Raw genomic sequence first — 16,936 nt, forward strand, 5'->3', positions numbered from 1 at the left:
GTTCCCTTGCCCTACTCAACCACAGCACTGCTGCGATAGGTGCTACTTGTTGAATAAACGAGAATAGTCAAACTGAAGGAAGGGCCAGCACCTCTGCATCCGGAAAGAAAGCTAGAAAGATGAATGCCTCTCCACGAGCAGACAGAGCGGCAGCCGCAGCAGGGGTCCCACGGCACTTGTGTGTGGCAGAGACCCAGAGGCAGGGAGGGCAGGGAGAGATGTCATCGTGGGAACGGGGCTCAGGTGGGGAACTAGAGCAGGGGTCCTCAGGACTGGCTAAGGAGCATTTTGGCTTTCTCTGGTTGGTCCTGAGTTGGAGGCAGAAGCAGGGACAGGAAGCGGGGAAGCCCTCGGCGACCGAGCAGGTTGGGGCTCATCGTCACAGGGGCTGCCCTGTGGCTTCCTGGACCAGTTGCGACAGATACTGGGCTGCCTTCCTAGGAGTCTGACTTGTAGCAGGCTGGCTCTCTGACTGGCCACTCCGGTGAGGGTCTGGATCGGTGGGTGGTCTCTGCAGGTGAGGGTCTGGATCGGTGGGTGGTCTCTGCAGGTGAGGGTCTGGATCGGTGGGCGGTCTCTGCAGGTGAGGGTCTGGATCGGTGGGCGGTCTCTGCAGGTGAGGGTCTGGATCGGTGGGCGGTCTCTGCAGGTGAGGGTCTGGATCGGTGGGCGGTCTCTGCAGGTGAGGGTCTGGATCGGTGGGTGGTCTCTGCAGGTGAGGGTCTGGATCGGTGGGCGGTCTCTGCAGGTGAGGGTCTGGATCGGTGGGTGGTCTCTGCAGGTGAGGGGCGGGTACTCAGTGCATCCGCCGTCCCGAAGCGCCTTGGGTGGCCAGTCATGCGAGCCAGGATCCTGGTTCCCCAGACGGCTCCCCGCCTGCGACCCCGCCCCGCTCAGTGCGCCCACCACACCGCCTCAGTCCCCGCCCCTTCCCGCGCCTGCGCACACAGGCCCCGCTACTCAGAGCCCCGCCTCACGCACGCGCGCCCTGGTCCTCAGATCCTGCCCTGCGCACGCGCGCCCCGCCCGCAGGTCCCGTTCCGCGCACGCGCGCTGCGCTCCTTAGGCGAGCCCTTAACCCGCCCCGCGCACGCGTCGCACGCGCCGCACGCGCCCCGCGCGCCCCGCGTCCTCGCGCACGCCCAGGCCCCGCCCCGCGGCCAATTGGCAACGCCGCGGCTTTTCCGCCGCTTATCTGTCGTGCGCCCGTCGCCGCGCACCAGTCGATCCAGACAGTGGTCTGAGGCTTCCTGCACCGCTGGGGCCAGCGTTCGAGCTCCGGTCCCGGCCTGCCCGCCTCCCAGGGCCCACCCGACCCCGACCCGCTGCTGCAGCGCCGTCCCTCTGGCGCCATGTCGCAGAGCGGGACCCCCGGACTGCAGGAGGAGAACTTGCAGGGTGAGGCCGCGGGGGAGCCGGGGTGCGGTGGGCACAGAGTGCGGGGAGGACCCGCGCCGGGGTTTGCGGGCCGCGGGCGGGGGGCGGCCGGGGGCTCGCGGGCCGGGGGCTGGCGGGGAGGACCCGCTCTGGGGGCTCGCGGGCCGGAGGCTTGGCGGGCCAGACCCGAGTTGTGGGGTTTGGTCGGGGGGGGCTCGCGGGCCGGGACGCAGGTTGGATCCCACCAACAGGCCTCAACTCCGATCGGCGACTGGCCGTCCTGCCTTAAGTCCCAGCCTCCTGTGTCCGCATAGCTCCTTAAAGGCCGCGTTTTATTCCCTGTCCGGTGCTTCAGTGTTGGTTTTCGCGAGAAGCCAGGGTGGTTCAGGTAGAATCGTGTGGTCCTCAGATTTAAACCATTATCCTGTCCGTGGGGACCGTTAGGCCATCCTTGGGAGGAAGGAAAGGATGAAGGGGGTTGCTCGTGGTGCGGGGCTCGGGTCCAGCCACCTCTTTAGTGTAAGATAAGCAGCTTAAAAAATGGTATCGGCAGGTAGTAGGGTTTTTTTTTTTTTTTTTTTTTAAGTTGAGGTTCCACTTGTACTAGCCGGTCATTCCAAACAGAGCTGGAAATTGATTTGTGGGTTAAAAATACAAGCAGAGGGACACCGTCCCAGTCCATGCAGGGCTCCTGAGCAGGCGCTTGCCCCCCGCCCTGCGCCTGCAGTTTGTGGATCTGCAGACCCTCCTTTGCATTTCAGAGAGCCGGGCCCAGACCGCACGGGCGCTGCTCACTTGCACAGCCAAGGGGGCGGCAGCCTTGGGGTCTTGCCTCAGGAGGGCCGCTACCCAGGCCTTGTCCTCCGGGCCCCTTGGAGTGATCCCCAGGGCCCGGAGAAGCCGCTGACCCACGACCTTTGTATTCTCTGAAGCAGAAGTTCAGTAAGCAAAATGAGCGTGTAAATAAGCTTTGGAGAGGGCTGTTCAAACCTTTGGGAGTGAATTTTTCAGCTCATTAGGACTGTTAAAACCCTTCTATTCAGAAAAATCTAGTGAGCTGCTAATTATCTTTCTTGTTCCTTAACATGATTTTACTGGGCAAGACGGAGTCTCATGCTGTGTGTAACCAACCACTTTTTAAAAGTTCTGTAAGCTCTTTAAAATTCTACATCGACTGATTTTCTTTGAAACAGATAAACACATTAAGGGTTTAAATTTTCTGTCTCTTCTGTAAGATACAGTTGTATGGACTCTTTGCCTTAGGATCATCCTTTTTCTAATTATCACGCTACTTCCCCAGCACTGTGTCTTACTCACAGCCTGGGGTTTAGTCTCTGCGGTGGTTCTGAGTCCTCCCGAGGGGGCTCCGCTCTCCGTTCCTCGACTGACCCCAAACTGCTGAGTCATTGGCCATACAAAATTGCCAGCTTCTGAGTGAAAAGATCTGTTCCTGTGTTTTGCCTATTCTATAAAAAGATGGTTACATACTGAGTGGAAATTCGCGTTGAGGCTCCTCGGGGCCTTCTGGAGCGTACGTGCTGCAGGGCAGCTCGGCCTCGGCCGTGGGTGGAGTCGCCTGCGTCACGTCACGTGGGGCCTCACTGCTGCCCTGAGAAATGTGAATCCCGCCTGGTTCCTGGCTGAGGCAGTGCTTGTCCCCCGTCTGTCCTGATTTGATTACCTCTTGTTTATATTTGAACCAAGTACTGAGCAAGCCCGGGTGAGCCCAGCCTGCAGACAACATCCTCCCTGAGGAGGCAAGAGCAGAACTGGTCCCTTTTTGCCCCCTGGTCCGTCCTGTTTGAGCTGTTGTCGAGCAGGATGCCGGGTGTGCTTTTCTGCCCCCCTTAGACCTACACCTGCCTCGGTCCGGGTGGGGGAGGGAGTTGTCTGCTGATGGTGTCCGTACCGCAGGGAGGGGCTTGCACCACTGACTTCCCGCGGGACCCCTGAGCATGACGCCGAGCTGCTCGTGAGTGCCAGCCTTCAGTAAGGTGCCCGCCGCCTTGCTCCGAGACAGCCCCCTCCCCTCCATGCTTTCTCTGCAGCCAGCCCCACGGTTTGGTTGTCGCAGGCAGCCCACCATGGGCAGAGGTGTCTGAAGAGAAAAACTGAATTTCTTTTGAAGGGAAATTGGAGGATCGAGAAGTTGGACAGTGAAGGGGTTTCAGCCACCTGGATCCTAGCCCAACCCTCACATCTCACAGATGGTCACTGTGCGGCCCAGAGGCTAAGTGGAAAAGAGGGGAGGCGACCTGTACGATGAAGGGCCAGTGGGATGCTGGGAGCCTGAATGACAACATCTCCGGCGGCGGGGTCCTGGTGCACCTCCCGAACCACCGGTGGAGGAAAAACCACCCCGTTGGGAACCGGGATCCTGAGTGCTCCACCCCGTTTCGACCCTGAAGTTCAAACTTATGGGTTCATCAGGTCTCTCTTGTTCCTGTCTCACCTAACTTGAGAAGCTTTTGTTATTTATTATTTTCTAAAACACTGTTTTATTTACTTGTAAATAACGATTGTGTTTATAGAAAGCTTTTAGCACCTGCAATTTCGTAAATAAAACCCACCTCTCCCAGGGAAGAAGCCTGCTCCGGAACCAGCACCCCTCTGTTGACTTTCATCCCGCCGTCCGGAAGTTTCTTGGGATGCCTGCCGCTCCCCTCATCAGTGCTCTCTCCCACCCTGGCTGCCCAACATCGCCATTACAACTTTTTCAAAACATCCATGGGCTGGGATTCTGCATCAGCATTCCAGACCAGAATTTTCAGAGCGCTGGGCGGGCCTTCTCCACACCCGCCAGGGCCACGCAGTGGGGTGGCCTTCCTTGTGGGGCTGGAGACAAACACTTGCCTGGATGTGGAGCAGGCGCTGGGGCCAGGGAAGTCGCTGTCCTCTGTCACAGGGGAGGCAGGGGCTGTGCTGGGCACTTGGTGTCTGACTTGTGGAGAGATGGGACGTGGCCTTGCTCTGTGGGGGGGGGGACGGCATGGAGAGGGACGTGCAGTTAGGAGGGAGGGCTTGCCTTGGGTCTGTAACACCGCGGTCTGTCTCTTTGGTTATCCCAAGTTACTTGGTAAGTGGTGATTCTGAGGTCGCAAAGCCACCTTAATCCCCCCCTTTCCATCCCCACCTTTATTGCTTAAAAAGATGAGTGATTTTAATGCTCGCGTGATGTAGTGGGAGGAATAGCCAGCCCTGTGTTCCCTTGCCAGGAAGTACGCTTCCTGCTCAGTTGTTGCAGGTTAATAATAAAACACTCGTCCTGGTAAATCATTCTTGGAATACAGCTTTGGACTCAAAGCTATAGACAGTCCAGAATGGGATTTTTTACTTTCTCAGGATGCTTAGGGCTTTTTAGGATGTGATTTTTAAAAAACATGAATTTGTCTCATTGGAGTCTTAAGTTGGCCCTTGTGATGTAACAGAAAATACGTACCTGCATCTAATAGTGTTACATGTTAATTATATATTTATTTTTTAATTTTTTTGAAGATTTTATTTGTAAGTAATCTTTACACCCAACACGAAGTGTGAACTCAACAACCCCGAGATCAAGAGTTGCACACACTGACTGAGCCCCTAGGTGTTCCAGTTACATCTGCTTAAAAAAATGTTCGTATGTGATCTTTTTCCCTTCTTCTTGGCACAGAGCTCCAAAAACCCTTGGAATTTCTTGAGTGATACTAGTGGGTTATTGATCAAGAGCCCCTTTTGTGAGGGGCCCCTTTGGAACACGGTGTCTGGTAGTGAGGTGACTTGGGGGGTGGGGTAAGAGGGCGGACACCCCCCTCAAGGGGTGGGAGGGGCTGGAGATGGGTTAGAAAACCTTCACACAGCAAGGGTCAGGTGCGTTGAACGAGCCGCCTTCCTGAGCCGGTCCTGCGGGGCTTCCCCAGTGGGCTCTTCCTGAGTGTATTCTGCCTGGTAACGGGTAGGTGGACGTGAAGTGCCCTCCTGAGTTCTGTGGCTCGTCCTGGGGAGTTCCCGCACCGGCCAGGTGTCGTAGGGCCCCTGCCGGGTGGTCTGCGGGTGGTCTGCGGCGGGAGCGTGGGGGGCCCGGACAGCCCGCGCAGCTGCTCAGAGCCGCCGTGCGCTGGGACTGCGTGTGCGGAGCCGCTCGGGCTTGGGTGCCGGTGGGACTGAGCCCCTGCACGACGCCCCCCCATTGCGTGTCACAAGTGGAGCCAGGCCCGGTGTCGGTGACAGGTGGAGCCTAGGAGGGTGGAACCGTGCCGAGCTGGCCTCCTGGCTGGCCCAGTGGCCCCGGACTCCGTGCCAGAGCTTTCAGCATGATGCCTCGGGGTCGGGTGGCACCGGAGGTGGTGGGAGGTGGTGGAGAGCCGGGCGCCGTGTCGGGGACGCTGGGTGTGGGACGCCTGAGGTCCCTGCAGCCGGGCCTCCTCGTGCGGGCCGGGCCAGCGTGAAGCACTGGAGACGCTCAGGAGAGAAGCCTTGTGCTAACCAGAGAGCTTGTGTGATCGTTTTGTCAGCTGACTGGGAGGCTGAGGGAAGCTGAGTGGCAGGGTCTTCGATTTGCTTTTTTCTGATGGTGACCTATGCAGGCAACAACCGAGGGCAGGTCAGGACTCCGAAGAGATGCCCGCTTGGCGTGCTGGGAAGCTGGAGGCCTGCTGGTGCTTCGGCCCACGTGGTGGAGCGGAGCGGGGGCTCCGTCGCTGCTGCCCGCACGGTGTTGGAGATCGCACGGTGCTGTGCGGGGCCGTGCTGGTGTCAGCAGAGGGGCAGTTCTGGGTCACGAGAGTTGTAAGACAGTTAGCTACGAACCTGGCTCATTGCGTGTCTCTGGTCTCTGCATTTCTGTCCGTATAGGCCGCCTTCCCCCTGCCCGTCCCGCTGTAGGCCACCAGAGTGGCCTCTAACAGATGGTGCTGGAATACATAGACCTGTGACACAAAACAGAAACTGTCTGTCTTGTGCTCGGAAACAGACTTGCACACGTCGCCAGCTTGATTACTGACAGGAAGTGCACGGCACGGGGGGGCAAGGGCAGTCCGGTCAGTGAGCGCGGGCAGCTGGCTGTCGGCAGGGAAAACCTCACCCGTTTGGGACCACGTGCACAGACTGAACCCAGGCTCATTAAACCCAGATCTGCGTGAGGGTCCCCACCAGACAGGTCTCCATGGCCACAGAGTAGGAAGAAATAGAAACTGTGAATTAAAATCGAAGCCTTCTATTAGAACATGACCTTAAACCTGAAAAGGCAAGCCACAGGGAAAGTTACTTGCAGCATGTTCAGACGAAGAAAGGCTTGTGTCTTGAATATTGAACTCCTACAGAAAGAGTAAGAGATTTTTGAACAGCTAATTTATTATTTCTTTCAGAGAGTGCGTGGAGGGGCAGAGCGAGAGAGAGAATCTCAGGGAGACTCTCCGCTGAGCATGGAGCCTGACGCAGGGCTCGATCTAAGGACCCTGAGATTATGACCTGAGCCCAAACCAAGAGTGGACGCTCAACCGACTGAGCCACCCAGGCGCCCCTTGAACAGCTAATGTAAAAAGATGCTGTCCAAATGGCCAGTAAACATAGGAAAAGATGGCCAGTTCCATTGGAAATCAGAGAAACGTAAAATAAACCACACAAGACACCGTCACAGAATGGCTAAATTTAAAGACTGGTTTATTGGGAGGACCACACCTTGGTTCAGCTGTGTCAGAGGGCAGGCCTTTCCTAATACCACTGCATCTACACGTGCGACTACTTTTGGCTGCAGTCCTGCTCCTGGGTCTGTTGACAGAAACGAGAGTGTGGCCACCATGAAACATGAGCAGTTACGGGGGCGCCGGGGTGGCCCACTTGGCCAGGCGTCTGACTCTTGGTTTCAGCTCAGGTCATGGTCACGGTCCCTCCGGGTGCACGCGGTCTCTGCCTTGCAAGTAAGTCAGCCTTAACAAAACCTCTAGCAGTCGGAAGCACCAGCGGTTGCTGCCACGAACCTAACGGACGGACAGCTGGAGGCGGAGCCGTCGGTGCGTGCTGGCCGCGGCCCCAACACGTGGTGTGCTCGTCCACGAGCACTTGGCGGGCCCCCGAGTCCAGCCCCATCGGGCGTTGCGGTTGGGTCCCCCCCGCCCCCAGCTGTGCCAGGCCCGCTGCTGGCAGGGCGCTCGGGATGTCTGCGTGTAGGGGCGCATCCACCCTTCGGGACGGGCCAGGACTGCTCCTGAGCCTCCCACCCGTCGGCCTCCCCAGTGGACCGCTGCTCCCCAACCAGTCCTTGCCGGGCCCCTGACTGGGGTGCTGACGTGTGTGTGAGGGGGGTCCCTCCTAGCAAGCAGGCTTCCGCCGTGCAGCACGGCGCGCCCAGGGCAGTGTTGAGGTCGGGCGGTGGGCGAGCCAGAGAGCAGCCTCGCCGAAGACGCTGGCTTCACTTGGGGGGCGTGGTGGTGGGTCGGGGGCGGTAGGTGCTAGGTTCTATTTTGGTAAGCAGATGATCTGGTGCCAAGACAGCTCTCTGAATCCACAAAATCTGGGTAGAAGCAGTTTGGGATGGATAGCAATTGTCAATTTTTAGTTCAGGCAAGAAGGCTGACTTCTTCTGTGAAGATGTGGCTAATTGAATACGTGGGGGATGGCTTGTTCCGGTCAGTCATGATCGGTGAGAAATTACCTTTGTTCTAGGCAGAGTATGTTCATCTGGCTTCGGAGGGAAGTAAATACAGAATAGCAGAGACGAGTTTCGTGGGGCCCTCAGGATCAGAATGTGACACTGGTGTGGAAATAAGTAGATAAGAGATAGTACAAACCTTTAAAAAAACTTAAATCTCTTAAGCTCTTGTTGAAGCCCTTTTTCTTCTAGAAGTTGAGTGGGAGAAAAGCATTGCGGTCTGTTGGACTCTGCTGGCCCAGCAGGTTACCAGGCACCTGTCTGGTGTCCAGGAATGGCAGGAGACCCGCAGAGGAGTGTCTGGGTGCCAGGGGCCGGCCTCGGGTCCCTGGGAGGGTGAGGCCAGGCCAGCCACTGGGATGCACCTGCCGGAGATGGGCGCCAGGGGTGTGTTTTGGCAAGTTTCAAGGAGTCGGCCTGTTGTGTGTCCCCGGCGCTTCTTAGACATGGAAGGGTGGGCTGGTTGTCTGTCAGGACTAGGCTCCGCAGTGGGCAGAAAATCCCAACTGTGCCCTTCTGTGTCTCTCCATCAGGTTCCTGGGTGGAATTGCACTTCAGCAATAACGGGAACGGGAGCAGCGTTCCAGCCTCTGTTTCTATTTATAACGGTGACCTGGAAAAAATACTGCTGGATGCCCAGCATGAGTCTGGACGGAGTAGCTCGAAGAGCTCTCACTGTGACAGGTGGGTAAATAAGCACGTCTGTTCCGGTGCTGGTTCATCCTGCGTGCGGGCCAAATCCCAGAGTGCCCCCCCCGCTCCCCCCGGTTCGCGGGAGCCTGGCCCTCCGGTGGGAGGGAGGGGGCCTGGTGTGTGGAGGGCCCGCGGTAAAGCCGGTGGGGACGTGGCGCGCAGCCAGTCCCCGTGCCTCTGCCCGGCGCGTCCTGGCGAGCTGCAGACGGCGCGGCTGAGTCAGAAAGCAAAGGTCAGGTGCCCTCGGGCTGGGCCTCGGAGCTCAGAGCCGGAGAGAAGGGCCTGCCGAGTCCACCCCCCGGGACTGGCTCCCCTCCGCCCGCCAGGCTGGGCCAAAGGGGAGCAGGGATGGTGGAGGGGAGACGTGGGTGCTGGCGCCCGTGCTTCCTCTCTGAGGAGCCGGTCCCGGGCCCGGGGGGGCTTCGCTTCTCACGACAGAAAGCATGTTAACATCCCGTGATTTCTGGCATTCCCTCCTGTGTGCCTTCCAGCCCACCTCGCTCACAGACGCCGCAAGACACGACCCGAGCTTCGGAAATAGACACGCACAGCATCGGAGAGAAGAACAGCTCTCAGGTGGGCTGGGCAGGTGCCGGGCTGCCGGCACGGGGAGCGTGGCCGGTGGGACCGAGGAGGGAAAAGTGTGTTTTTTGTACGGGGCTCTCTTGGCTTTTTCTAAAGCCGTGGGGTGGGGGCATCCCCCCCGCAGGCCTCACGGAGCTGAGCACAGCAAGTACGGGCTCCGCTTGGCACATGTTGCGGGGCCTGCAGCCCGGACGGGCCTCCATGGCCAGTGGAGAGGGTCCCTGGGAGCCACTTTGTGGCGGGTCTCCGTCTTGGCTAGCGGTCGGCAGTGAGTGGGTTCCGGAGAGCCTGGCATGACGCACGGAGCCACTCGGGCTCTGCCAGGTGTGGGGGTGGCGTGGACATGCCACAGTCGGCTGCCAGGGCCTCTGGCTCGCTAATGGCGCTTGCGTGGCTCAGTGTTAGGGGCAGACTGGCCACTTACTCAGTCGGAGGCCACCGTCCTACCGTGTGCTCAGATGCTTCCTGGGTCTTACACGCGGGGCTACGTTCCGTTGTCAGGGGGCCCTCGGTGCTGGGCTCTGAGGCCCTGGCCCCCCCAGGACCACCGGACCGGCGCACGTTGGGATGCACGGGCCAGGTTTCCTTTGGGTGTTTTCAGTGACGATGAGAACACGAACAGTTGACAACTTCTTTTCCCGTATTTAAAAATCGTGTAGGAGGGCGCCTGGGTGGCTCAGTTGGTTAAGCAACTGCCTTCGGCTCAGGTCATGATCCTGGAGTCCCGGGATCGAGTCCCGCATCGGGCTCCCTGCTCGGCAGGGAGTCTGCTTCTCCCTCTGACCCTCCTCCCTCTCATGCTCTCTGTCTCTCATTCTCTATCAAATAAATAAATAAAATCTTTAAAAAAAATAAAAATAAAAAAAAAATAAAAATCGTGTAGGAAGCGAGGTCTTGTGGTCGGTACCACTGATGCACTGGATCCCTCTGGGCCTCCCTCCCACCCAGGCCCTCCAGGTGCCCTGATGGTACCCGCAGGGCAGCTGGTTGGTGTGGTCTACTGCATTCTAGAGTAGCTTTTGCTGATTTTCAAAAGGAATTACATAATCTGGTTCAGTTTTTTTTTTAAAGATTTTATTTATTTGACACATAGCGAGAGAGGGAACACAAGCAGGGGGAGTGGGAGAGGGAGAAGCAGGCTTCCCGCGGAGCAGGGAGCCCGATGCGGGGCTCGATCCCAGGACCCTGGGATCATGACCTGAGCCGAAGGCAGACGCTTAACTGACTGAGCCACCCAGGCGCCCCTGGTTCAGTTTTTTAAATGAAAAAAAAGAAAACAAAACTACCTGTGATCCTCCTTTTTAAAATCCCCTATAATTAGCGTGTTGTCTTAACGTATTTTAGTTGTAGCTTGAAAACACAGGTGTGTGAGTTTTCGGTCCTTTCCCTCCCACTGAACACGAAATTGTCCTTTTCCAAAGACTGTGGCTTTGCTGCCAATCCTGTAGCCACAGACGCATGGGGTCTGCAGATTGTCATCTCTGAGAACCCGCCCCGCGGTCAGCATCTGCGTGTGGACACCGTGTCCTCACTGCTTCCTTAAGGGACCGTGTCGGCAGCCCCGCGTCTGTCTGGGAAGCAGGGACGTGAGCGGAGGCCACACCGGCCTGGTGGCGCGTGTGCGGGGGGACGGGCGGTGCTTGGCGTGGCTGTGCTGAGTGCTCACGGTTCTGTCGTAGTCTGAGGAAGATTACATCGAGAGAAGGAAAGAAGTCGAGAGCATCTTGAAGAAAAACTCAGACTGGATTTGGGATTGGTCAAGTCGGCCGGAAAACATCCCCCCCAAGTGAGTGTCTTCAGTGGCGCGGGGGCTTCCTGGACGAGCAGACGGCTCACTGGCTTGTCTTCCTCCCCAGGGAGCTGCTGTTCAAGCACCCGAAGCGCACGGCCACGCTCAGCATGAGGAACACGAGCGTCATGAAGAAGGGGGGCATCTTCTCCGCGGAGTTCCTGAAGGTCTTCCTCCCGTCCCTGCTGCTCTCCCACCTGCTGGCCATCGGCTTGGGGTGAGTGAGGCCGCGCGTGGCCTGCGTCCCGATAGTCCTGAGTATGGGGAACTTGTCAACCCTCGTTCAGGTACAGATCGTAAGTCAGCTTGGGTAACACGAGCATGTGGACAAGGCCCAGAATGTGGACCCCAGACCCTGGGAGGGCGCCGGTCCCCTCACTTGCTGGCCGCACTGAGATCGCGTCTGCCTGGTGCTTCCTGGATGCCTGGCTTCCAGTCTGGGCCGTCGCGTGTCGGCGCGGACCCCAGGCTCACTCCTTCCGTTCTCGCCCTGTGGACGGATGCTCTTAAGCTGTCCCTCCCGCTGCAGCTGGCTGGGCTCAGGGACCCGCCACACCTCCCACAGCGCAGCCCCGTTCCAGTCGCAGGGAAGCGAGCCCCGTGCATCTCTGGCATCTCGTACTGTGGGCTGGGCTTCCCGCAGCCTCTGTCGTGGTGTGTCGTGGTGTGCCACGGCGTTGTGTGCGTGCAGCTTGCCGGACAGACCGGATTGTCTTCACAGGCATCTGACGGAGGCTGGCCTCCAGGGCCCCGAGGGAAACAGGAGGAGACAGCCCCCCATTTTCCCAGATCCCGTGAATGGGGCTGTTCAAAGTCGTAGGGCAGGTGGGCGCTTCCTGGTCTTGCAAGGTTCCTCCTGGCCCACCAGCCCTGTGGGAAGTGAGCGCAGGGCTGCCTTCCCTGCCCCCCCTCGGAGTCTCGGAGCTTCAGACCCTCGTTCTGGGAACTGTGCCTGGGATGTGGCTTCCCAACGGGCCAGAGGCTCCTGGACGTCAGTGTCCAATATGAAAGTCCTCCACGGTCCTGGGCCAGACCCTGTCCCCTTTCCTGTCAGAGTCACCAGCTTTATTCTGGCCCATGTGTCTCAGCCGGGCTTGGAATTTTTTCCAGAACTAGCAAGTTAGGTTCCGTGGGAGCAGGGCCTGGCGCAGGTTCAGTACCCGGCTTGGGCCTTCATTTCAGGGTAAACTTCTGCAGCCCGCTCCCACCTAGCGTCCCTGCCTTTCCCTGCCAGACTCGGAGCTTGCTGGTGGCCCGGACCCGTCAGGGCTGCCTGTGGTGGTTGGAATGAAGTCCACCCCAGCAGGATTTGTGGGCTCTTTTCTGCCCGAGGGCAGGGCTCTGTTACTCCGCCAAGGCCTTGGTGAGGTGGGTGGTGCCCCGTGGCCGGCTCCCCAGCAGCGTGTCACTGCGCGAACGCAGAGTCAGGCTGTGTCATGCGAGCATTTGTGGGTGGCTGGCGGCCGCCTCTGTACGGGTACGGAGCGCGCTGGTGTTAGCGCACAGCTGGGGTTTTTCAGAATTAGATTATAAAATACGTAATGACAAATCATGAAGCACTTGATAGATTCGTCACAGAGTTCTTAAAAGCCGGTCGAAGGTAGCCAGTCCCGACCACAGAAGCCCTAACCAAGCCCGAGCGGCCCTGTCTCCGCTAACTGCTGATTGCTTTTTCTGTGAAGGATCTACATCGGAAGGCGTCTGACCACTTCCACCAGCACCTTTTGATGCAGCATCGGAAGCCGGCTCTCGCCCTGCAGCGGGGTCTCTGTCGGAGCTGGAGGCGGCGTGGGGCGAGGAGCCGCCTTGGGCTGGGGCAGCTGCGCCACTTGATGGGTCTGTCTGTTCTGTAAATGCTGCGTCCCTAATTGAGTAGAACGGAAGAAGAGTTAAAAAAAAAACCATGCCAACTTGTAGTCATACCTATGGGATCAATTGATAAGCATGTCCTACTGATTAACATCTACTGTAATAATTTGGTAGTAAATTTTGTTTGGATATTATAAATATCGAAGTATAAATAATTTTAACACTAGATATGACATGTAGTATTTTAACAAAAATTATCTGTAACCAGTTATTCTGTTTAAAATACTTTATATTTGAAAAGAATGAATAATGTTTATTAAATAATGACTACATAAGGGGTTTACCCCAGATGAATTATTCGTGGCCTTACACACTGTCCCAGGAAATACTGTGTTTAAGCGGAGGCAGGTCGTCGTCACTGAAGACCGCGCTTAGCTCTGCAGTCGGTCACGCAGCGGAATCCGAGGGGCAGATGCAGACTCAGTCCTGCTCCAGCACGAAGCCGCGGGCCCTGCAGGGTGTTAACAGCTGCCCGGGCAGGTGGTCTTCTGTCCTGGGCACCTGCTAAGTATCTTTCCTCTCTTAGCTCTCTGGATTGCTGAACTTAGTCCTACTCTTTGTGTTCGGTTTTTGTGCTCTTAGAATCAGCTTCATTCTAAGCAAACCTGTGTCTACTTCCAAAGACTGGAAATAGAAAAAAATAAATCTTTGCCAAATCCTTCAGAGATGACTGTAGTCACGTATGGTTTAAATGAAATGTCAAAAATCTTTTTGATTAAACCAGGCGTCGGCCCCATTGTCACCATTACCTTTTGGACAGCATATTTTAAAGCCTGCCTCTTGGACGTCCTGTGTGTACCCCGTTGTTATCTGTTCCACGTTTCCATCCTCATTCAGTTGTGTTAAAATAACATTCTAAGTTTTTAACGTTTCCATTTATATTTAAATGATTACTCTGGACCTAGCAGCAGACAGCTGCCTTATTGGGAGAAAGCTGGTTGAACGGCATCGGAATTCATGTAACTTCTCTAGAAAAGATAAAGATCCAAGTCATGTGGACGTGCTGTGGTCAAGCCAATCCCTTGTGACTCGCAGTAGATGGATTTGCCTATTGTCAGAAACAAAGGGGCTCGTTCCTTTGCTGCTTCTGTCCCAAGGGCCCCGACGGTGGGGGCTGCGCTCTGCACGGCCGAGCCAGGTCCGGCGTCTTTGGGATCTGCACCCCTCACGCATAGGGACTACCCTGTGCCTGGGCGATTGGGGGCCCTCTGCAAGGCAGTTCCTTTGTCCCCCTCTTGGTGGCATTAGTGAGCACTGAGCTGAGCAGAACTGGCTTGAAGTCCTCCAGGACTGTTAGCAAAGTGCTCTTCTGTGAGAGACCTGGGCTTTCTAGAGGCCCCCCTCACACTCAGCGTGGAGACGGACATTTGACTCCTTCAAGTGCTGTATTTGCATGGATATCTGTGTGTGGTGGTCTTCCTTTTGGGTAGGATAATAGCGCTGTAGAGGTTTTGCGAATAGCCCTTTGTACCTTTCACTGTATTCACTGAATAGCAGGTTTACATGTTTGGATTATGGTAAATGACGTAAAACACGTAGTTGCCGCTTCTGAATGCAGCTTCCTGGTCCAGGCACCTGCAGACTCTGGTGGGGCTCTGGAGGAAAATCAGGCATCACCTGGAAAACCACCTGCTCGTTCCTTCTCACCTAGGACGCACTTGTAGGGATCTACCCTGAAGATAAACGTGGGTCGAGTCGGAGACCCTTGAAAGCAGTGTGGTCCCGCGTGCAGGCGGGTGGTGACCGCGCTGTGGCGCTCCCTTGCTGGAGCCCAGTGCGGCTTCTCAAAACAACCACAAGGGTTCAACAGACGGCTGGGGATTTCTGGGGTGTACTGGTTCCCCAACAAACAGGAACTGGAGTTGGTGGCAGGCAGCTTAGAGTGGCCACCACGTTTCTGATCGGTCGGTCTTACCATCCGTTCCTCCCCAGGACCGGCCCGCTCCGCCCGCTGCATGTACTAGGGATTCCTGGTGCCGAGGGTAGAGGCCTACCTGGGGAGGGCGGTCCAGCTTCCGTAGGGGCCTTCTGGCATCAGGCGAGCTGCCCAAACTGCAGGCTGGCGAGCAAAATAAAGTATTTGAAAAAAGAATATACGTGGTGTGCTATCATTGCAAAAAAGGGCCAAAGAACACAACTGCTCACTTGTGGAAAAAGAAACCCCGAATACAGGAATGTGGGAGACCGGCTGCCGCCAGGGGTGGGGGGTGGCAGCTAGGGGGCGTGGGAAGTAGGCAGGAGAAGGAAGGCGTGTGCCTTTTTCATGATGGACTCAGAACCACAGCAATGCTTCAAAGCCAAAATCCATAATCGAAGCCAACGTTTTCAGGGGAATTCAAAATGCAACGCAAATAGGGAAACATTACAAGTAAAGGAGGCCACGCTGGTGGGGTGGGGGAGGTGGACGAAGCAAAAGGAGTAGAGGGTGGGCCAGAGCCAGCGGTGGATTGTCACTGGGGGTTTCTGCATTAGCTCACAGTCTTAAACACCTAGACAATCATGGCCATCCATACTAGTGTGTGTGCAAGCACGAAGGTTTCTAGCTTTGTCCACAGGGCCTAATGAGCAATGCCAAGTCACCAGAAGGCTGGCTGGTCCTGGATCTGGTTCCTCACGCTGTTCTTCAGTGATTCCAGGACAAGGGGCGGGAGTCAGGAAGGGCTCAAAAGCCAAGGTGAAGGAACCCACAGTGGCCCGAAGTGGGACAAGCAAGGAGCAAAGCCGCTACAGTGATGGACGTTGACCCAGAGACTCGCGGGCATCCCCGAGTCCACGCTGACAGCAGATGGGAGAAAGGCACAGTTCTTCCTCATAACTCCATTTGCGTACAGAGGGGCTGACGGGACGACTGACCATCAGGCAAACCCAGCTGCCGAATCCGTGGATGCTGGAGTGAGTGGGTAAAGGTGTGACGAAGAGCAGGAGGCCTCCCCATGGGAGAGTAATCACGAAGTGAAAACTCCGGAGCTTGACGGTGAAGAAGCCTCGTAGAGCCAGAATAAACCCATGCGCACACGGTCAATGACCCAACGAGAAAGGCGGCCGGAGCCCGTGGTGGGGAGCACTGTCTATTGCGGAGATCTGGACCCCTGTGCTACCGCAGAGCACGATGCAGGGCGCCTGGCTGGCTCTGTGGGTGGCGCATGTGATTCTTGATCTCGGGGTTGAGAGTTCAAGCCCCACATGGGGCATAGAGATGACTTTAAAATCTTGGGGTGCTGGAGTGGCCGGCTCTTCATTTGGGCTCAGGTCATGATCCTCAGGGTCATGAGATGGAGCCCTGCATCAGGTTCTGCACTCAGCGGAAAGTCTGCTTGAGATTCTTTCTCCCTCTCCCTCTGCCCCTGCTTGCACGCTAAAGTAATTTTTTAAAAAAGATTTTATTTGAGAGAGCACAAGTGAGGGAAGGGGAAGAAGGAGAGGGAGAAGCAGGCTCCCCAGAGAGCAGGGAGCCCGACATGGGGCTCGATCCCGGGACCCCAGGATCATGACCTGAGCCGAAGGCAGATGCTTAACTGACTGAGCCACCCAGGCATCCCTAAAATAAATCTTTAAAATAAGAGAAAAATCTTCAAAAAAATTGTTAAAACCACCCAACAATGAATTTAAGACCTGAAACCATAAACTAGAAAAAAATGGGCAGTGGCCTCCCTGACACTGATCTTGGTGATGGTTTTTTGGACTTGACACCAAATGCAAAAGCAACAAAAGCAAAAAATAAACCAGTGGGACTACACCAAACTAAAAATCTTAACGCTCACCAAAGCCATCAACACGATGAAATGGAAACCTACTAAATAGTAGAAAACATCTGTAAATCGTATATCTGATAAGGGGCTAATATTCAAAATAATTCCTACAACTTCATGGTAACAAGTCAATTGGATTAAAAATGGGCAGAAGACAGGAGCAGACATTTCTCCGAAGATGACATCCAGACAACCAGTAGACACGTGAAAAGATGCTCAACATCACTCATCATCAGGGAAATGCAA

The 16,936-nt window shown here is 56.3% G+C and overlaps 1 protein-coding gene across 2 annotated transcripts; it reads left to right on the forward strand.

Moving 5' to 3' along the window:
* Positions 1-1,160: 1,160 nt before the first annotated feature.
* On the forward strand, positions 1,161-13,606 carry BNIP3 (BCL2 interacting protein 3). 2 transcript variants are annotated; one of them, XM_036070127.2, is made up of 6 exons: positions 1,161-1,398; positions 8,539-8,689; positions 9,190-9,274; positions 10,963-11,069; positions 11,140-11,289; positions 12,755-13,606. In XM_036070127.2, exons 1-6 carry the CDS (start codon positions 1,353-1,355, stop codon positions 12,798-12,800), a joined length of 585 nt encoding a protein of 194 aa, XP_035926020.1. In that variant the 5' UTR covers positions 1,161-1,352; the 3' UTR covers positions 12,801-13,606. The 2 variants fall into 2 exon arrangements, with proteins under 2 accessions (XP_035926020.1, XP_035926019.1); XM_036070126.2 differs by lacking the exon at positions 1,161-1,398 and adding an exon at positions 6,041-7,367.
* The last annotated feature ends 3,330 nt before the right edge of the window (positions 13,607-16,936 follow it).

This window comes from Halichoerus grypus, chromosome 7 (genome assembly GCF_964656455.1).
Source record: "Halichoerus grypus chromosome 7, mHalGry1.hap1.1, whole genome shotgun sequence".
NCBI classification, from domain to species: domain Eukaryota; kingdom Metazoa; phylum Chordata; class Mammalia; order Carnivora; family Phocidae; genus Halichoerus; species Halichoerus grypus.